General features: G+C 40.3%; 1 protein-coding gene across 5 annotated transcripts in view; it reads left to right on the top strand.

The window, feature by feature from the left end:
• The window catches only part of LOC126299190 (homeobox protein extradenticle), a 325234-nt gene that overhangs the window by 258503 nt on the left and 48843 nt on the right, over nucleotides 1-17888 (top strand). For all 5 annotated transcript variants that reach the window (XR_007552741.1, XR_007552742.1, XM_049990969.1 and 2 more), the window contains exons 5-7: nucleotides 9901-10036; nucleotides 10178-10274; nucleotides 15958-16106. Coding sequence is in view for 3 of the 5 variants with exons in the window: in XM_049990969.1 (XP_049846926.1) it covers nucleotides 9901-10036; nucleotides 10178-10274; nucleotides 15958-16106 (382 nt within the window). In the remaining 2 variants the exon portion in view is untranslated. The remainder of the gene's footprint in view (nucleotides 1-9900; nucleotides 10037-10177; nucleotides 10275-15957; nucleotides 16107-17888) is intronic.

Raw genomic sequence — 17888 nt, 5'->3', positions numbered from 1 at the left:
GACGGCTGCTGGTGATATGTCGTCGTTGGCCAACTGTTGCCTTACCTTCGTAGAAAGGCAAACAGGTTTTCAACCGTATGTTCGGTTTCTGTTCAGTCGGAGTGGTGGAGCTATACGATCACAGAAGAAAACAAGTACTACTATTTATCGTGGCTTTCATACACTCCTGGAAATGGAAAAAAGAACACATTGACACCGGTGTGTCAGACCCACCATACTTGCTCCGGACACTGCGAGAGGGCTGTACAAGCAATGATCACACGCACGGCACAGCGGACACACCAGGAACCGCGGTGTTGGCCGTCGAATGGCGCTAGCTGCGCAGCATTTGTGCACCGCCGCCGTTAGTGTCAGCCAGTTTGCCGTGGCATACGGAGCTCCGTCGCAGTCTTTAACACTGGTAGCATGCCGCGACAGCGTGGACGTGAACCGTATGTGCAGTTGACGGACTTTGAGCGAGGACGTATAGTGGGCATGCGGGAGGCCGGGTGGACGTACCGCCGAATTGCTCAACACGTGGGGCGTGAGGTCTCCACAGTACATCGATGTTGTCGCCAGTGGTCGGCGGAAGGTGCACGTGCTCGTCGACCTGGGACCGGACCGCAGCGACGCACGGATGCACGCCAAGACCGTAGGATCCTACGCAGTGCCGTAGGGGACCGCACCGCCACTTCCCAGCAAATTAGGGACACTGTTGCTCCTGGGGTATCGGCGAGGACCATTCGCAACCTTCTCCATGAAGCTGGGCTACGGTCCCGCACACCGTTAGGCCGTCTTCCGCTCACGCCCCAACATCGTGCAGCCCGCCTCCAGTGGTGTCGCGACAGGCGTGAATGGAGGGACGAATGGAGACGTGTCGTCTTCAGCGATGAGAGTCGCTTCTGCCTTGGTGCCAATGATGGTCGTATGCGTGTTTGGCGCCGTGCAGGTGAGCGCCACAATCAGGACTGCATACGACCGAGGCACACAGGGCCAACACCCGGCATCATGGTGTGGGGAGCGATCTCCTACACTGGCCGTACACCTCTGGTGATCGTCGAGGGGACGCTGAATAGTGCACGGCACATCCAAACCGTCATCGAACCCATCGTTCTACCATTCCTAGACCGGCAAGGGAACTTGCTGTTCCAACAGGACAATGCACGTCCGCATGTATCCCGTGCCACCCAACGTGCTCTAGAAGGTGTAAGTCAACTACTCTGGCCAGCAAAATCTCCGGATCTGTCCCCCATTGAGCATGTCTGGGACTGGATGAAGCGTCGTCTCAAGCGGTCTGCACGTCCAGCACGAACGTTGGTCCAACTGAGGCGCCAGGTGGAAATGGCATGGCAAGCCGTTCCACAGGACTACATCCAGCATCTCTACGATCGTCTCCATGGGAGAATAGCAGCCTGCACTGCTGCGAAAGGTGGATATACACTGTACTAGTGCCGACATTGTGCATGCTCTGTTGCCTGTGTCTATGTGCCTGTGGTTCTGTCAGTGTGATCATGTGATGTATCTGACCCCAGGAATGTGTCAATAAAGTTTCCCCTTCCTGGGATAATGAATTCACGGTGTTCTTATTTCAATTTCCACGAGTGTAGATCAAAACGGCACGCTGGAGACACATCGGGCTCGTTTGATCGTTAATGAGATCTAACTTCAGTCTGTTGATTACATATACTTCTAAATACATACCTAGCAAACCACTAAGAAGTGCATGGCAGAATGTATAGCTTGGTACCACATGCAAGGGTTTCTTCCCATTCCAATCGGGTGTGTTGCGCTTAAGGATTGACTGCGTCAGTGCTTATGTGCGCGTCGTATTCATTCCAAACCTGCCTTTACTGTCCAACGGGAGCGACGCGCAGGGGGATGAAGAATATATCTAGATTCCTGGCGTAGTACCAGTTCTTGCAACTTTGTAAGTGTGCTTTCGCGGCCTAGTTGGCGTCGACCTTTCGTCGGTGCCGCCCCAGGTTTTTCAGCATTCCCGTGACACATTCATGTGAGTCAAATAAACCTGTGACTATTCGTGCCGCCTTTCTTTGTATACGTGCAGTGTTCCCTGTTAGTCCTTTCTGGTATGAGTACCAGACACTTGAGCAACAATCTGTAAATTTTCATTTGACTGCCCCTTATAACATGGGACGCACAAGTGATTTTAAAGCAGTGTCGTTTCTGGATTGACTGCATTTTTTCAGTATCTTGCCAATGAACCGAAAGATCGCACCTGACTTACCAAGGCCTGAGCATATATGACCATTCCATTTCATATCCCAACAAACTGTTACACCTAGGAATTTGTACAAGTTGCTTTCGGCTTTCTCTGTCCCTTTCATTGAGTCGAAATGGCTATCTGAATAATTCCATACTCGAGATACTCGAAAGAAAGGCCGCCTGCTTGGCATCCTTCGTTCTGATAATGTACGTATCATTTAACCGATTTGCGTTTCGGAACACACAGATGATGATCGCGATTTTTAACACTTCCGTTAATATATGCTGTTAGAGTAATCTTAGGGGTCAAGTGTAAATATTAAATTGGGAAAAATTCTGCAAATTAACACCCTCCGTCTTCTTATCATTTTTGTAAACTTACTTTCAGACCTAAAATGCGAGTTCCGGTTACAAATGTGATTTTACAGTGAATGCATGATTTGTTTAACATCTTCAACGAGGCTCCGTTTAGATACGAAAATGTTGTTTAAAGATTATAAGACTTTTCGAAAAAATGACATTTTACTCAGGGGATTTATTGCAAAGGTAAACATGATCTGCAAGAGAGATTAATTTTTATCTTGATTATCTGATTTTATTTCTACGCTCTACAATAAGTAGCTAGAATACTGACCTCTCCTCCGCCTTGGGAGTGAGCATGCCTTGCGCAAATGAACGCTGAAAGGTTAGATGCAGAAGATACATGTCAGGCGGTGGGATTGCAGTGGAATCATTCTGCAGAGTTCGTGTGCAGAAAATGGCAAAGGAAGATGCTGTAAGCAACTTCGGCAAATGACAGATAGTGCTGGCTAAGCAGCTGGTAACTGTATTTAGCTTTGCGACAACGGCTGCAGCCAGGCAGAATAGGCCCAATAAATTCGGAGTATGTTTAAAATAGTGTACTAATAGTAAATGATTAACATTGCAGGCAGGTCACTTAGTCGTAGTTAGAGCGGAATCCTCGCTTGTACACACATCAAAAAAAGTTTTGGATCACATACAGTTCCTTTGACTGTTCAGAGATGTCACAAAACCCGTCCAAAGATGTAAACAACCATGCATGAGCAGCACCAATTAGATGGAGAGGGCCCAACAGCCGATCAGTTCCAGTCATTCCACCAGGAAGGAGGTACACGGCTCATGTTGTCTGTACTTCAACCGTGCCTAGACAGCCAATATCGTGTTTTGATCGCGTCCGCACTGTTACTTTGTGCCAGGAAGAGTTCTCAACAAGGGAAGTGTCCAGGTGTCTCGGAGTGAACCAAGCGATGTTGTTCGGACATGGTGGAGATGGAGAGACAGGAACTATCAATGATATGCCTCGCTCAGGCCACCCAAGGGCAACTACTGCTGTGGATGACCGCTATCTACTGATTATGTGTTTGTCCCTCTGTGTCTTCCACCTTAGTGCTTTTGGGGTGGAGGTTTTAATGTACTGCAGACTAGCTGGCTTTCCCTTTTTATTCTCGTGGTTGGCGAGCCACTGTAATCTGCTTTCATGTTTTACTCTCTTCTGTTTCAAGCGTCTCTGTTTTCTTGTCCTCTTTTGTTCCCTTCGTTCCTGTGGCTTTTCCTTTCTTTCCGTTTTGTGTTATGTGTTTCGTTCGTTTTATTCTCAAACCTGTGGCACTGTTTTATTAGGAACAAGGGACCGATGACCTCTTAGTTCGGTCCCTTCTCCCTCTTTTAAACCAACCAACCAACGCCACCTTGTTGAATGATGCTTTTCGTGCAGCCAGGACGTCGTGTTAAGACTCAATGTTCGCAATGGGCTGTACAATGCGCAACTTCACTCCCGACGTCCATGGCAACCATGACACCATGCGGCGCTGTACAGATGGGCCCAACAACACACCGAATGAACCGCTCAGGATTGGCATCACGTTGTCTTCACCGATGAGTGGTGCATATGCCTTCAACCAGACAATAGTCGGAGACGTGTTTGGAGGCAACGCGGTTAGGCTGAATGCCTTAGACACACTGCCCAGCGAGTGCAGCAAGGTGGAGATTCCCTGCTGTTTTCGGGTGGCATTATGTGAGGCCGACGTACGCCGGTGGAGGTCATGGAAGGCGCCGTAACGGCTGTACGATACGTGAATGCCGTCCTCCGACCAATAGTGCAACCATATCGGCAGCATATTGGCAAGGCATTCGTCTTCATGGACGACAGTTCGTGCCCCCATCTTGCACATCTTGTAAATGACTTCTAGGATAACGACATCGCTCGACTGGAGTGACCAGCATGTTCTTCACACATGAACCGTATCGAACATTCCTGGGATAGATTGAAAAAAGCTGTTTATTGACGACGTGACCCACCAACCACTCTGAGGGATCTACGCTGAATCGCCGTTGAGGAGTGGGACCAACAGTGCGTTGATGAACGTGTGGATAGCTTGCCACGACGAATACAGGCATGCATCAATGCCAGAGGACGTGCTACAGGGTATTAGGCCTAGAGGTACTGGTGTGTACAGCATTCTGGACCACCACCTCTGAAGTTCTCGCTACATGGTGGTGCAACATGCAATGTGTGGTTTTCATGAGCAATAAAAAGGGCGGAAGTGATGTTTATGTTGATCTCTTCTCCAAGTTTCTGTACAGGTTCCGGAACTCTCGGAACCGAGGTGATGCAAAACTTTTTTTTGATGTGTGCATATTTGTTGATTTTAAAGCAGTTTAAGGCATCATAAAAATAATTAAGGTTATTGAAACAACAAAAGAACTCGACATACCTAATAAGTCAATGGAAACAGTAATGTCAACAGTACGGATACAAGCAAATTTAACACCAACCTTTGAGACTAACTGTGGACTTACGCAAGTGATTGTGCTCTCATATAGCAACAGAGAAAGTAATAAGATCGGATCAACATAACGAGCACAATATTCAATAAAGTGGAGCAGGTTCTGGCCTCTGCAGATGATGTGGATGTTATTGCAGGAACAGCACTAGCCGCTAAGGAAACACAGGTCTGTACTGACAGCAACAGTAGAAACTGAACTGGGAGTAAACATCAACAAAACCAAAACCTGACAGTTATGTTGGTTTACCACCGCTGTCCGGGCGTCTCCAGACACGTCTTGGGGGTTATCGAAGCTCATTTCGAAGTGGGACTCATCACTGAAGACAGTTCTTCTCCAGTCAATGAAATTCCAGGCCCCAATAAGCAGCGAAGACGTGTCTGTGGACACCCCAAACAGTGGTGGTATACCGACATGACCGTTGCCCACCATACGGCCCGACAGACATGGGTGATGGTCTGGGGTGCCACTTCATTTCATAGCAGGACCCCTTTGGTGGCCATCGGCGGCACCCTTACAGCACAGCTGTATGTCAACGATGTTCTACGCTCCGTTTCCTTGCCCTTTATGACAAGCCATCTTGGGCTTTCATTTCAGCAAGACAGTGCCCGTCCGTACACAACGAGAACTTGTACAGCTTGTCTTTGCGCTTTCCAAGCCCTACCTTGACCAGCAAGGTTGGCGAATCTCTCTGCAGTTGAGAATGTCTGGGGCATTCTGAGCAGGGCCCTCCATTATGGGCAGGGTCCTCCAACCAGCTAGGGTTTTTGACTATCTAACATGCCAATTGGACAGAATGTGGCATGATATCCCCAATTAGTACATCTGACAACTATCGGTCAATACCAAGCCGAATATCTACTTGTATAATGGCTGAGGTGGACCAATGTGTTACTGACTTGAGTTAGAACGTATGATGTTAGAAGTTGACCATGCGCAAATGGGATGTGTTAGTGTATTTGTCTATTTGGTAACACCAATGACAGGACAGAATGGTATTAATGTGGAAATAAAGTGATGTGTTCAATTTAATAAATGTTGTCGTTGGTTGGCCCCACAACTTAAGTCCAGAAATCTGTCCAGGAGAACAAAGTGTCAACTGTATAAAATATTAATACGTCTAGTGTTGTCATTTGCCTCAGAAACCTGGATATTGACACAATAATGTGAACAGCTAATATAGATATTTTCCTGTTCCCTCCATATATGGAGTGTGGGAAGAATGACTGTTTAAGTCACTCTGTGCATGCTGTGATCTAATCTTATTCATGCAGTCGCTATGGGAGTGATGTAGTGGGCTTTAGTATAATATATTCCTAGAGTCATCATTTAAAGCTGACCCTCGAAACTTTGTAAGTAGGCTTTCTCACAATAGTTGACATCTATTTTCAAGAGTCTGCCAGTTCAGTTTCTTCAGCATCTCTGTGACACTCTCCCACTGATCAAACAAACTGTGACCATTTGTGCTGCCCATCTCTGTATACGTTCATTACCCTCTGTTAGACCTATTTGGTATGAGTCCCACACAATTAGCCAATATTCTGCGACGGGTCACATGAATGATTTGTAAACAATCTCCTTTGTAGACTGATTGCATATCCCCAGTATTCTACCAGTGAAATGAAGTCTACCACCTGCTTTACCCATGACTGTGTCTTTGTGCTCCTTCCATTTCATACCCCTACAAAGTGTTACACCCAGGTGTTTGCATGAATTAACTGATACCAGTTGTGACTCATTGGTATTGTAGTCATAGGTTACTAAGGTTTTTTTTCATTTTTGGAAGTGCATAATTTTACATTTCTGAACATTTAAAGCAAGTTGCCTATCTTCGCACCACTATGAAATATTATCAAGATCTGACTGAATATGTATGCAGCTTCTATCAGATAGTACTTCATTATAGATAACTGCACCATCTGCATCTGAGGTTACTATTAATATTATCTGCTAGGTAATTAATATATAACATGAACAGCAAGTGTCCAACACATTTCCCTGGGACACACCTGAAGTTACTTCTACATCTGTTGACTCTCCATCCAAGCAGCCTCCCTACCAAAATCTTCTCAATCTGGTCAGCAGTTTCACTTGATACGCCATCCAATCATGCATTTGACAATAAGCATAGGTGCGGTACTGAGTCAAAAGCTTTTCAGATATCAAGAAATACTGAATCTATCTGACTGCCTTGATCGAAAGCTTCCAGAACATTATGTGAGAAAAGTGCAAGTTGGGTTTCACAGATCAGTGTCTTCAGAATCTGTGCTGGCTGGAATGGAGGAGGTCATTCTGTTCAAGACACCTCCAACTAACTGATATCAAAAATATTAGACAGTGCTTTGATGGATCACTTCTAGTACCCTGTAACCTGTGCTTTCTCCCACGGTTTGTTCAATGCCTCTTCATGGCAGTTAGCTCTAAATGTAATATATGAAATGGAACAAGCAATTGATGATTGTGGTAGTGAAGGTGAATGGTCAACTTCAGGTTATTGGGAGAATTTTGGGGAAGTGTGGTTCATCTGTAAAGGAGAGCACGTATAGGCTGCTAGTGCAACTTACTCTTGAGTACTGCTAAAGTGTTTGGGATCCATGCCAGGTTGGATTGAAGGGAGATGTCAAACCAGTTCAAAGGCAGGCTGGTAGATTTGTTACTGGTAGGTTCAGACAACATGCAAGTGTAGTGGAGATTTTTTGGGAACTCAAATGGGAGTCACTGGAGGAAAGACTATTTTTTTTCGGAATACTTTTGTAAAAAATTTAGAAAATTGACATTTGGAGCTGGTTGCAGAAAGATTCTACTGGTGTCAACAGACATTTTGCTGTAGATTAGATTAGATTTACTTTCATTCCAATTGATCTGTAGTGAGGACGTCTTCCAGGATGTGGAACATGTTAGAAAAACAATAATACATGACAAATATTTACAGCAAAAAAAAAAAGCTAATATACCTTTCACAGATCCCAAGTGGAATAATTGTATGAAGGATCATTTTGCAACACTCATTTACTAAGATCACATTAATGCACTGAATTTAAAATTAAAAATAATGTTTTTATTTATTTATAAGGTAATAAACATATGATAGAACTACTGCAATACTTATTTCCAATGAACACATTACTGCACTGAAATGGTGCAGAAGTTAGACTGTATTTTTTATACAAACCCCCCCCCCCCCCCCCACACACACAAATCAGTTGGTTCTATTGAGAAATTCATAAATGGAGTAGATAGAGCTGGTGACCTGTAAATCCTTTAGGCTTCTCTTAAACTGAATTTCATTGGTTGTTAAGCTTTTTATGGCTGCTGGCAAGTCATTGAAAATGTGTGTTCCTGAATAATGCACACCTTTTTCTACAAGAGTAAGTGACTTTAAATCCTTGTGAAGATTATTCTTATTTCTAGTATTGATTCCACAAACTGAGCTGTTGGTTTGAAAAACTGATATATTTCTAATGACAAATAACTATATTGGGAAGCAGTAGATAGTATCGCCAGTTCCCGAAACAGGCCTCTGCAGAATGTTCTTGAATTCACACCACATATAACTCTTATTGCATGTTCCTTTTTGCTCAGAAAACTTAAGCTGGCTTGATAAATTACCCCAAAAAATAATACCGCAGGACATTATGGAGTGAAAGTAAGCATAGTATGCCAGCTTTTTCATTTTTATATCCCCTATGTCTGACAGAATTCGCATTGCAAATAGAGGTTTGCTGAGATGCTTCGGCAGTTCTGTGGTGTGCTCCTCCCAGTTGAATTTATTATCAAGCTGTAATCCCAATAATTTAATGCTGTCCACTTCTCCTATTTGCCTGTCATCATATGTTAGGAATATACTTGTGGGACACCCCTTCCTACAAGTTCTGAACTGCATGCAGTGTGTTTCTTCAGAGTTTAGTGACAAAGAATTGGCTTGTAACCAGCGATTAATGTCCACAAATATTTTATTAGCTGAGCTTTCTAAGACTGCACTTGATTTGGTATTTATTTCAATGTTTGTTTCACCGGCAAACAAAACAAACTTGGAATCTGGTAATGTTACTGATGAAAGGTCATTGGTATACGCAAGAAAAAGTAAGGGCCCTAAGATGAAACCTTGTGGGACCCCACATGTAATTAGTTCCCAGTTGGATGATGCCTGATAGCTTAATACATGTATCTTTCCTAACAACAACCTTTGTTTCCTGCCAGAGGTAAAAGATTTGAATCTTTTTACATCATTTCCTGTTTCACCATAATATTCTAATTTTCTTAAAAGGATATTGTGATTTACACAATCAAATGCCTTTGACAGATCACAAAATATACCAGTTGCCTGTAATTTTGTTTGTTTAATGAATTAAGTACATTTTCACTGTAAGTGTAGATTGCCTTCTCAATACTAGAACCCTTTAGAAATCCAAACTGTGACATTGACAGTATGTTATTTGTGATAAGATGGTTATAAACCTGATTGTACATTACCTTTTATAAAATTTTTGAGAATGCCGGCAAAAGTGAAATTGGATGGAAATTTGATGCTATTTCTTTATCTCCTTTCTTAAACAGTGGCCTAGCTTCAGCATATTTCAACCATTCAGGAAATATTCCACTGGTAAATGACTGGTTACACAGATAGCTTAATACATTACCTAACTCAGAACCACATTTTTTAATTAAAAATTTGAGAGTGATAGAAATAAGTATTGTTTTTATAAGTTGGTGAACTCACTAATTCATAGATTTGTACACCAATAGCTCTGGATGCTTGGTCAACTGAAAATGAATACCTCATGTGTTAACATTGTTGTAATGCTGGATGGGAATTACAGTGTATTTACATTTGTATTTACATTTGTATTTACAATAATTTTAAAATTGAATAACTTGTGTCTGTTTATGTAGGAGGAAGAGAAGAAACTTTAGCAAACAGGCTTCTGAAATCCTGAATGAGTATTTTTATTCACACTTAAGCAATCCTTACCCATCTGAAGAGGCAAAGGAAGAGCTTGCAAGGAAATGTGGAATAACGGTTTCACAGGTAACTTTTATGAGATTTGTTAATTGGGTTTTAAGTGGTAGTTACTATGTCACAGACTTAAATTATTTACAATTCATCTCATTTTAAAATCTAATTATTGCACATGAGCATTTTATTATGTGTTTCATTCCCACATTTCAGGTATCCAACTGGTTTGGAAACAAGAGAATTCGCTACAAGAAAAACATTGGAAAAGCACAAGAGGAAGCCAACTTATATGCAGCAAAGAAAGCTGCTGGTAAGACAGGCTGATATTTTGTAAAATAAGAAAAGATGTCAACATCATCTTCAACATCAAAACCTGAAAGAAAGTGTCCTGCCCAGTAGTTATCTTGGAAATTTATGCTTGCTGTGTAATTACCATAATTATGTAAATATCCTCCCATTCAACTGTAAAATAATATCAACACACTAATTCTTTGTCAGTTAATACATCACATGTCAAAGTTTCAGTTTGTAATGCCAAATATGTTACAATATGTTGTTTTTCCGTCTTTGTAAAATTCAGTCAAATAGCACCCAGGTGATGCATCATTTCCAACAGTAAATGGCATATTAAGCACAAAACCTTCATTTATGTAGCCTTCTTTTGTGTGTCCTTGAAATCTTTGGAGTCTTCCATGGATTCATTTCATGCCAATAGCAGAGTAAATGTTTATACAGTTTCGTATAGTGCTAATATGACCTCATTTTGTCAAAACATTGAACTTTAATGTGCTGGTTTACGACCATATTTACAGCAGTTGAATATTGCTGATATCATCTACCAAGTATGTTTCCATGTATAATCCATCTAAGAGCTAACTGTCAGTTGCCCCAAAACACATACTTTTGAGTTTCATTACATGTGGCTTTCACATTTCCAGTAGCAAGAATTTTTTGTGTAGAAATAAGTTAAATGGTGCAACATAATTCCTTCAGGTTCACACTTCATGCTTAATCTCAATCCAAACCAATATTAAATGTGAAAGGATCATTTTACTATGCAATTCCTTTCCTTTTCCCTTACATCTATTTAATTTTGACCTATTGATTCAACAGATATGCAGATATTATGATTCATGGAGGTTGTTAAAGGTTTCTCAATGATTTGAGGCCTTACCTCTTGCAAGATGGGTGCATAGTAACACTATATCAAAAGATTTTACTAGAGATACTATTAGAGATATTACTACAGAATCGTGTAGCACTGCTGTAGCTCAAATAGATTCTTCAATCTGTCTGCTGAATGTCATAAGAGCAGTGTCTCAGAATCATAACACTGGGATTCAAGCAAACCAGCTCCACTTTAAAAAGGCCTGACCTTTCATTGGTTTTGACCACTTTTTTTATTCTACTGCCAAGAAATATGCTGCCAAAGAGAGGAGTGGAAAAATTCTGCTTGCTAGATTCTGACTGACATTTTGATCATATCTCTGTTGATACAGTGTCTCTGTTGATCTATTATGGACGTAGGAGTTGCAGTTAAGTCTTTGAAGGAAGCACTTGAACTATGAATTCACGAAATCCAGAAACATGTGGCCACAGTATGCCAATATCGATTGCTTTTCAGAGGTGCATATGGAGCCTGAAGATAGCATAGTGAATTGCCGAAACTTGTAGCAAAAATAAAATAGCATCTCAATTGCTTGGCTGTTTGGAAAATTTCATTGTTAAAAAATGTTAAAGATTTTTATCATATTGTTAAACTACTACTAGTTGTCTTCAGTCCTGAGACTGGTTTGATGCAGCTCTCCATACTACTCTATCCTGTGCAAGGTTCTTCATCTCCCAGTACCTACTGCAACCTACATCCTTCTGAATGTGCTTAGTGTATTCATCTCTTGGTCTCCCTCTACAATTTTTACCCTCCACGCTGCCCTCCAATGCTAAATTTGTGATCCCTTGATGCCTCAGAACATGTCCTACCTCCTTCTAGTCAAGTTGTGACACAAACTCCTCTTCTCCCCAATCATATTCAATACCTCCTCATTAGTTGTGTGATCTAACCATCTAATCTTCAGCATTCTTCTGTAGCACCACATTTCAAAAGCTTCTATTCTCTTCTTGACTAAACTATTTATCGTCCATGTTTCACTTTCATACATGGCTACACTCCATACAAATATTTTCAGAAACGACTTGCTGACACTTAAATCTATATTCAATGTTAACAAATTTCTCTTCTTCAGAAACGCTTTCCTTGCCATTGCCAGTCTGCATTTTATATCCTCTCTACTTCGACCATCATCAGTTATTTTGCTCCCGAAATAGCAAAACTCCTTCACTACTTTAAGTGTCTCATTTCCTAATCTAATTCCCTCAGAATCACCCGACTTAATTCGACTACATTCCATTATCCTCGTTTTGCTTGATGATCATCTTATATCCTCCTTCCAAGACACTGTCCATTCCGTTCAACTGCTCTTCCAAGTCCTTTGCTGTCTCTGACAGAATTACAGTGTCATTTTTATTTCTTCTTCATGGATTTTAATACCTACTCCAAACTTTTCTTTTGTTTCCTTTACTGCTTGCTCAATATACAGATTGAATAACATCGGTGAGAGGCTACAACCTTGTCTCACTCCCTTCCCAACCACTGCTTCCCTTTCATGCCTCTCTACTCTTATAACTGCCATCTGGTTTCTGTACAAATTGTAAACAGCCTTTCACTCCCTGTATTTTACCCCTGCCACCTTCAGAATTTGAAAGAGAGCATTCCAGTCAACATTGTCAAAAGCTTTCTCTAAGTCTACAAATGCTAGAAATGTAGGTTTGCCTTTCCTTAATCTATTTTCAAAGATAAGTCGTAGGGTCAGTATTGCCTCAAGTGTTCCAACATTTCTGTAGAATCCAAACTGATCTTCGCAGAGGTCAGCTTCTACCAGTTTTTCCATTCATCTATAAAGAATTCGCATTAGTATTTTGCAGCTGTGACTTATTAAACTGATAGTTTGGTAATTTTCACATCTGTCATCACCTGCTTTCTTTGGAATTGGAATTATTATATTCTTCTTGAAGTCTGAGGGTATTTCGCCTGTCTCATACATTTTGCTCACCAAATGGTAGAGTTTTGTCAGGACTGGCTCTCCCAAGGCTGTCAGTAGTTCTAATGGAATGTTGCCTACTCCGGGGGCCTTGTTTCGAATCAGGTGTTTCAGTGCTCAGTCAGACTCTTCACGCAGTATCGTATCTCCCATTTCATCTTCATCTTCATCTACATCCTCTTCCACTTCCATAATATTGTCCTCAAGTACATCGCCCTTGTATAGACCCTCTATATACTCCTTCCACCTTTCTGCTTTCCCTTGTTTGCTTAGAACTGGGTTTCCATCTGAGCTCTTGATATTCATACAAGTGGCTCTCTTTTCTCCAAAGGTATCTTTAATTTTCCTGTAGGCAGTATCTTTCGTACCCCTAGTGAGATAAGCCTGTACATCCTTACATTTGTCCTCTAGCCATCCCTGCTTAGCCATTTTCATTCCCTGTTGATCTCATTTTTGAGACATTTGTATTCCCTTTTGGCTGCTTCATTTACTGCGTTTTTATATTTTCTCCTTTCATCAATTATATTCAATATTTCTTCTGTTACCCTAGGATTTCTACTAGCCCTTGTGTTTTTACCTACTTGATCCTCTGCTGTCTTCACTACTTCATCCCTCAGAGCTACCCATTCTTCTTCTTCTGCTGTATTTCTTTCCCCCCATTTCTATCAATTGTTCCCTGAAACTCTGTACAACATCTGGTTTAGCCAGTTTATCCAGGTCCCAATTCCTTAAATTCCCACATTTTTGCAGTTTCTTCAGTTTTAATCTACAGTTCATAACCAATAGATTGTGGTCAGAGTCCACATCTGCCCCTGGAAATGTCTTACAATTTAAAACCTGGTTCCTAAATCTCTGCCTTACCATTATGTAATCTATCTGATACCTTCTAGTATCTCCAGGATTCTTCCATGTATACAACCTTCTTTTATGATTCTTGAACCAAGTGTTAGCTATGATTAACTTGTGCTCTGTGCAAAATTCTACTGGATGGCTTCCTCTTTCATTTCTCTCCCCCAATCCATATTCACCTACTATGTTTCCTTCTCTCCCTTTTCCTAATCTTGCATTCCAGTCACCCATGACTATTAAATGTTCATCTCCCTTCACTACCTGAATAATTTCTTTTATCTCATCATACATTTCATAAATTTCTTCATCATCTGCAGATCTAGTTGGCATATAAACTTGTACTACTGTAGTAGGCATGGGCTTCATGTCTATCTTGGCCACAATAATGCGTTCACTAGGCTGTTGGTAGTAGCTTACCCGCACTCCTATTTTTTATTCATTATTAAACCTACTCCTGCATTGCCCCTATTTGATTTTGTATTTATAACCCTGTATTCACCTGACGAAAAGTCTTGTTCTTCCTGCCACCGAACTTCACTTATTTCCACTATATCTAACTTCAACCTATCCATTTCCCTTTTTAAATTTTTTAACCTACGTGCCCGATTAAGGGCTCTGACATTTCACACTCTGATCTGTAGAATGCCAGTTTTCTTTCTCCTAAGTAGTAGGTTCTTTTTTCTTTCTTTCTTTCATCAGGAGAAAGAAACTACTAGTGTCTCACCTAATTCACTAAAACAGTTTTTTATGTTTCACAATGCTATACATGGTTGATGATCATTAACGCATTGAACTATTTTCTGAACAGTATTTAGTGTATTGCTTACTTTGCTATGTATCGTATGATGACTAAGTTGCCTTATTAATTTTCAAATATTTTTTGTTCTTGAAGTTTATTAGGTATGAAATTACGTATAATACTTTTTAAAATGCTAAATGAAAATATCATCTTGATATGTTCCTCTGTTAATATTAATGTAGATGGAGGTATAAAAAAATCTGTTCAACAAGGGGTGGCAGGACAAGGCACATACAAGAAGGTACTACGGGTAGAGTGCAGAAGTCACCCAGAACCCCAGGTAAGGGAGTCTTACTGGACGGGATGAGAAGGAATCCCATCTGGTATGTCTCCCCTTATCTGGGGTTCTGGGTGACTTTTCTGAATTCTACACCTTTTCCTAAACCTCTCCAGCCATTTTCTTTCACCCCTCTTCCTTCCCCCTAAACCCTTCTGCCAGAAAAAGGTGTCACTAGCTCTGAAAACTTGCATACGTAATACCTTGTCACATGTGTGTTGGTGAGTAGATCTTTTTATCTATCCAACTGCATTATATTTTCAGAAATTGATTATTTCTATTTATATTAAGATAGCTATAAAATGTCTTCTGATGAAAGGTTGGCAGAAGACACTTAGAAAACATGCAGGACCAATATAAATGCAATTATTTGACAGATTGCTTATTGTGAGTGTTCTGTATTTATGTGAGGATACTGAATCCTGATATTCATAAGCAAATTACCAAAATTAAAGGAAAATGTTAGTGCAATAATACAGTACACAGATTAAATTTCTGGGCAGGAGCATCTTGTGGAGATAAAACCTATAGTTCTGGACACCTTAAATTCTAAATGATTGCCATCTATTCCATGTTATCAACAATAACCAAGCCATGTCAACTTTTGCCAATAACAGTTGCTGTACCTGTCTTCACTTGACCATTTTAGTTCAGTTTGTTTCAAACATCAATTATACTTGACTAACAATTGAAATACATACATTTGTTTATGATGAAAGTTAAGTGTTTATAAGATGGCTGAAGATCAGAAAATTTAATTAGTATTAAGAGTATAAACAACTTCTGTTTATATAACTGTGAAGCTAGTAGCTTGAGCTAAATAACTGTCTATGATATATGTGATGATACTGATTAAGATTTTATCCATGTAATTTTTTTCTCCTGAGTCCTCAGATGATTGAGAACATCTTTGCGAGATATTCACTGATCACAGAACATTGTGTTCTATGTTACTGAATTGTTTGCTTAGGTGCCTCTCCATATACCATGGGTCCAGCACCTCAAGGGACGCCGACTCCAATGATGTCCCCTGCTCCTCCTGGTGGTCCCCAAGACAGCATGGGATATAATATGAATATGAATGGTGGAGATTACAATTCCTCAATGTCAGGTTCACAGGTACTGCTACATGTTTGAAACATATGTCACTTGTGAGTAAGTCAGAATTGCCCCATAAATCCCAAGTTTATTACTAAGTAAAATTTACAGTGTCTAAAAATTTACTTTTTTTATTCCAGAATTGTATTGATTATAAAAATTCAAATCTTTTCCAAAATAACTTTCATGTTGAATGTTCATTTGTTGGATATCATGAGTAATTTTTAGTTTAGTTATGTTTACTAATACTAAAATGAGTATGAGCTCCAAGAATATTGGCCAGTTGAGGATTGTTTTTTCAAAAGTTGATAAATCAAAATTTTTTTTGAGGAAACACATTGTTTAAAATCTTGTATACAGATACTATTTATATAAAGGGGATAATTTAACATGTACACTGGTTTTTTAGACACAATTCTGACTGTGCATTTGAGTTTTCTAAAAATTTCATTTTTTATATCAGCATAGAGGAGCAAAGATTCTGAGTTTTTTCAAAGCCCATAAATGCCAAGATGGATCTTAAGTTTTGTTAATATACACATTCAGTGTTTTGCTGTATGTTTCTTATCTTTAAGATTAGTTACAAAGAAATTTACTTTATTGTTCAGATTATCACCTAGATCATTTATGTAAATCAGGAACAGCAGAGGGCCTATGATACTACCATGTGGGACGCCAGATATCACTTCTTTTCTACTTGATGATTTACCATCTGTCGCTACGAATTGTGACCTCTCTGAGAAGAAATTGTGAATCCAGTGACACAAGTGAGACGATACTCCATATGCACAAAATTTGATTAATAGTTGCTTGTGAGGAATGGTATCAAAAGCATTCTGGAATCTAGGAATATGGAATTGATCCGAGATCCCTTGTCGACAGCACTCATTACTTTTTGGAAATAAAGAGCTAGCTGTGTTGCACAAGAATGATATTTTCTGAATCCGTGTTGGTTATGTATCAATAAGTCATTTTCTTCAAGGTGATTCATAATGTTAGAGTACAGTATAGGCTCCAAAATCGTACTTCAAATTTGAGGTCAATGATATGGGTCTGTAATTCAGTGAGGTCAGTGATATGGGTCTGTAATTCAATGGGTTACTCCTATTTCCTTTCTTGAATATTGGTATGACCTGTGCTACTTTCCAGTCTTCAGGAACAGACCTTTCATCAAGCGAACAGCTGTATATGATTGCTAAGAAAGGTGTCATTGTGTCTGCATACTGTGAAAGGAACCTGATTGGTATACCATCTTGACCAGAAGACTTGCCTTTATTGAGTGAGTTGAGTTGTTCCTCAAGACCTAAGATATCTACTTTCATGTCACTCATGCTAACACCTGTTCTTGTTTCGAATTCTGGAATATTTACTTCATCTCCTTTCGTGAAGGAATTATGGAAAACTGTATTTAGTAACTCCACTTTTGTGGCACCGTCATTGGAAACATTTCCATTGCTATTGCGCACTGACAGTATTGAATGTTTTTGCCACTGGTGTACTTTACACATGAACAGAATCTCTTTGGGTTTTCTACCATATTTTGAAACAATATTTCATTGTGGAAACTATTAAAAGTATCTCGCATTGACGTCTGCACTAAATTTCGAGCTTCCATGAAATTTATCCAGTCTTGGGATTTTGCGTTGTTCTGAATTTGGCATGCTTTTTTTGTTGCTTGTGTGACAGTGTTCTGACATGTTTTACGTACTGTGGTGGATCAGTACCTTCTCTTATTAACTTATGCGGTATGAATCTATCTATTGCTGTCGATACTGTATCTTTGAATTTGAGCCATATCTGGTC

Source organism: Schistocerca gregaria, chromosome X (genome assembly GCF_023897955.1).
Source record: "Schistocerca gregaria isolate iqSchGreg1 chromosome X, iqSchGreg1.2, whole genome shotgun sequence".
Taxonomy (NCBI): domain Eukaryota; kingdom Metazoa; phylum Arthropoda; class Insecta; order Orthoptera; family Acrididae; genus Schistocerca; species Schistocerca gregaria.
Note: the sequence above shows the minus strand (reverse complement) of the source record. Positions and strands in the feature narration are given on the sequence as shown.